The sequence below is a fragment of the Echinops telfairi genome, unplaced genomic scaffold, assembly GCF_000313985.2.
Source record: "Echinops telfairi isolate 266 unplaced genomic scaffold, ASM31398v2 ScPeMD7_7400;HRSCAF=8409, whole genome shotgun sequence".
NCBI classification, from domain to species: Eukaryota; Metazoa; Chordata; class Mammalia; order Afrosoricida; family Tenrecidae; genus Echinops; species Echinops telfairi.
In genome coordinates, this window is record NW_022111300.1 from 47,190,524 (window position 1) to 47,191,336 (window position 813).

The window sequence follows — 813 nt, forward strand, 5'->3', positions numbered from 1 at the left end:
TTGCCCCGCAGTGCTGGTGCTGCTCATCCTGTCCCTGCGGCGGCACCGGAAGCAGCCCTACATCATCGACGACGACGAGAACATCCACGAGAACATCGTCCGCTACGACGACGAGGGCGGCGGCGAGGAGGACACGGAGGCCTTCGACATCGCCGCCATGTGGAACCCCCGGGAGGCGCAGCCGGGCGCCGCCAAGACGCGGCAGGACATGCTGCCCGAGATCGAGAGCCTGTCCCGCTACGTGCCCCAGACGTGCGCCGTGAGCAGCACCGTGCACAGCTACGTGCTGGCCAAGCTCTACGAGGCCGACATGGACCTGTGGGCGCCGCCCTTCGACTCGCTGCAGACCTACATGTTCGAGGGCGACGGCTCCCTCGCAGGCTCCCTGAGCTCCGTGCAGTCGGCCACCTCGGACTCGGAGCAGAGCTTCGACTTCCTCACGGACTGGGGGCCCCGCTTCCGGAAGCTGGCGGAGCTCTACGGGGCGGCGGAGGGGCCGGCGCCGCGCTGGTGACGGAAGCCGGGAGGGGACGCGCCGATGCGCCACGTGCTCCGCGCGCGCTTCGCGGATGTGCGGGGAGAGCGAGCGAGGCGGCTGAGCGGTCCCCGGCCCCGGTCCCCGGTCGGGCGCTCTCGGCCTCAGCTTTCCTCGGTTAGGGGACCCTACAGATCCAGACGGAAACGCAGAGCGAGGAGGGCCACAGACACCCAGCTCCTTCCTTCTTTTTTCTTTCTCCTTGTGTTCAGACCGTGCGTTCAAAAGCTTCGTCCTACCGAGGGGTTAGGGCACGCTTGGGTTTGTTTGGTGTGATT

The 813-nt window shown here is 67.5% G+C and overlaps 1 protein-coding gene across 1 annotated transcript in view; it reads left to right on the forward strand.

The window, feature by feature from the left end:
* CDH20 (cadherin 20) overlaps positions 1-518 on the forward strand; it is a 264,681-nt gene extending 264,163 nt beyond the window's left edge. Inside the window, exon 12 of the mRNA XM_004703023.2 lies at positions 12-518. Within this exon, the coding sequence (XP_004703080.1) occupies positions 12-514 (503 nt within the window). The 3' untranslated portion in view covers positions 515-518. The remainder of the gene's footprint in view (positions 1-11) is intronic.
* Positions 519-813: the final 295 nt, after the last annotated feature.